Below are 2,134 nucleotides of genomic sequence, written 5' to 3'. Positions count from 1 at the left end.
TTATACACCTTACTATCATGGTCATGTGGTACATTTTATGACACTAGTCCATAAATGTCGGATATTATAGCTCGGACTGTATTTTATCCCAAATTGACAAACTTCGACGAAACTCACTTTATTCGATTCTGGGTGCACCAGCCGATGGCTAGGCTGGATACCTCGGGTGTTACTATCTCTGACCATCTCGAAACTCACCAGAAGGCCCTTGTTACACCCCATGTTTTTGTACGTGAAAGTACGCCATAGGTAAATTAATAAGCTCGAAAATGAGATGTTACATCCGTACGTTCAATTTCCGTCGTAAGTTAAGCGACATAAGTTCGGGAATGAGATTATTTTGGGATTACATGTATTACGTTATTTCAAACAAGTGATAAGTAAATTTGTGAAGGTGAGAGGGTAAGAAAATCGAAGAAGATGAGTTTCGTCGAAGTTTGGCAATTTGAGATAAAATACAGTCCAAGCTATAATACTCTCTTCTGTCATGCCCCGAGCCCGGGTGCCGATCTCGCCCCCAAGCTCGAGGCGTGACAGACCTGAAGATCTCGACTCTTACTCTGGCCCCTATCGTGCTCACAATCGGCCCTTTACTTCTGCTTGTACTCCTCTACACCCTGAGCGTATGCCTGAATATGAGAAATATCAATGCCTGACTGAAGTGAGACCGACATACAGTCATTAAGAATGTGCGACTCTAACCCCATCACGAACCGGTGAACCCGATCCTCCATCTTTGATACAATAGTGGGAACATGCCCAGCCAAAGAATCGAATTGAAGGTTGTACTCCCGAACACTCATATTACCCAGCTGAAGGGCCAAGCACCTACCAACTCTGGCCCGTCTAAGCTCTGGTGGAAAATAATGACGAAGAAAAGCCTCTGTAAACTCCTTCCATACTGTTGTAAGGGAATCCTCACCTCTGGACAACTCCCAAGACTCGTACAGATTAACTGCAACATCCCGAAGTCTATAGGAAGCTAGTTCAACTAACTTAGTCGCAGTGGCCTTCATTACCCTCAAAGTCCTCTGCATCCTAATTGAATACCGGAAGGTCCAAATTAATGAAATCACGAACTCTCGCACTGATGGCCCTATCTGCATGACCAATACCTACATCTTGGCACCGAGGCTGTGCGGCCACTAATCGAGTCAAGAGCTAAGTAGCATTTTTCATTTCCTTACCCGGTGCATATGGCTGAGGAGCTGTGGTTACAGGGGCGGGCGCTGGAGCTGGTGCCCCTTGGATCTCCCTTGGAGAGGGGAGGGTATGTGAAGTCTGATATGGAGTATCACTATGAGACTCCCACCGAACCCTGGTAACTCGTGGCGCTTGACTTGTAGTCTCGTCATCCACGGACTTGCCCTTCTGGGCGACTGTAGCCTTCCTGGGCATCACAGAAAACATAACATATCATTAGGAAAATGAATCCTTATATCGCATGATCTAAGATAAGAAGGGAGGATAACATCCTATATGTCCTGCAACCTCCTATTTATAAGTGTGGTGTACAACACATTCATAAATAAGACTCTACTAGACACGATCTGTAGACAACCCTAGGATAAAACTGCTCTGATACCACTTTTGTCACAACCCAAACTGATGGGCCGTGACGAGTGCCCGAGTCCTACCTGACGAACACCCCTAAGCATACGTCTAAGATAAGATATAAATATGAAATAGGGGTAGATCATGCATAACATATGTCAATAAACTGCTGAATCATGTGAATAACATACGTGAGGAAACATGTCCAAAAGATATATATACATATATATATATATATATATATATATATATATATGCGAAATACGGTAGGGCGAGCCGACAAGGCTGCTATGGACAACTATATATCAAAATAGAAGTCGACAAGGCCATATACTATCTAGATATACATGACTATCCACAGACCTCTAATAGAGTGTGCAACTGTATAAAAGATGGGATCGGACACCCATCATGGCCCATCGGTTTGGGTCGTGACAGTAAGAGCATTCAATTACCATTGTCAAGTATCATAGACTTTCCATTCGTACAAAGTACGATCCTATTCTTATCATTACTGATTTCCTTATATGTTAGGTCCCGATAACCGAGTCTCTTTGTAAGCATCATGTTCTTATTATCG

At 43.4% G+C, this 2,134-nt stretch overlaps 1 protein-coding gene across 1 annotated transcript; it reads right to left on the bottom strand.

Annotated features, from left to right (window-relative positions):
* Positions 1-590: 590 nt before the first annotated feature.
* LOC138897379 (uncharacterized) lies at positions 591-1,037 on the bottom strand. The gene has a single exon (XM_070183344.1). The coding sequence runs from the start codon at positions 1,035-1,037 to the stop codon at positions 591-593; it is 447 nt and encodes a 148-aa protein (XP_070039445.1).
* Between the last annotated feature and the right edge of the window lie 1,097 nt (positions 1,038-2,134).

Source organism: Nicotiana tomentosiformis, chromosome 8 (assembly GCF_000390325.3).
Source record: "Nicotiana tomentosiformis chromosome 8, ASM39032v3, whole genome shotgun sequence".
In the NCBI taxonomy this organism is placed as follows: domain Eukaryota; kingdom Viridiplantae; phylum Streptophyta; class Magnoliopsida; order Solanales; family Solanaceae; genus Nicotiana; species Nicotiana tomentosiformis.
Note: the sequence above shows the minus strand (reverse complement) of the source record. Positions and strands in the feature narration are given on the sequence as shown.

What these genes read in the sequence shown, in the direction of transcription:
- LOC138897379 (XM_070183344.1), bottom strand. Translation starts at nt 1,037, where the DNA reads ATGCAGAGGACTTTGAGGGTAATGAAGGCCACTGCGACTAAGTTAGTT.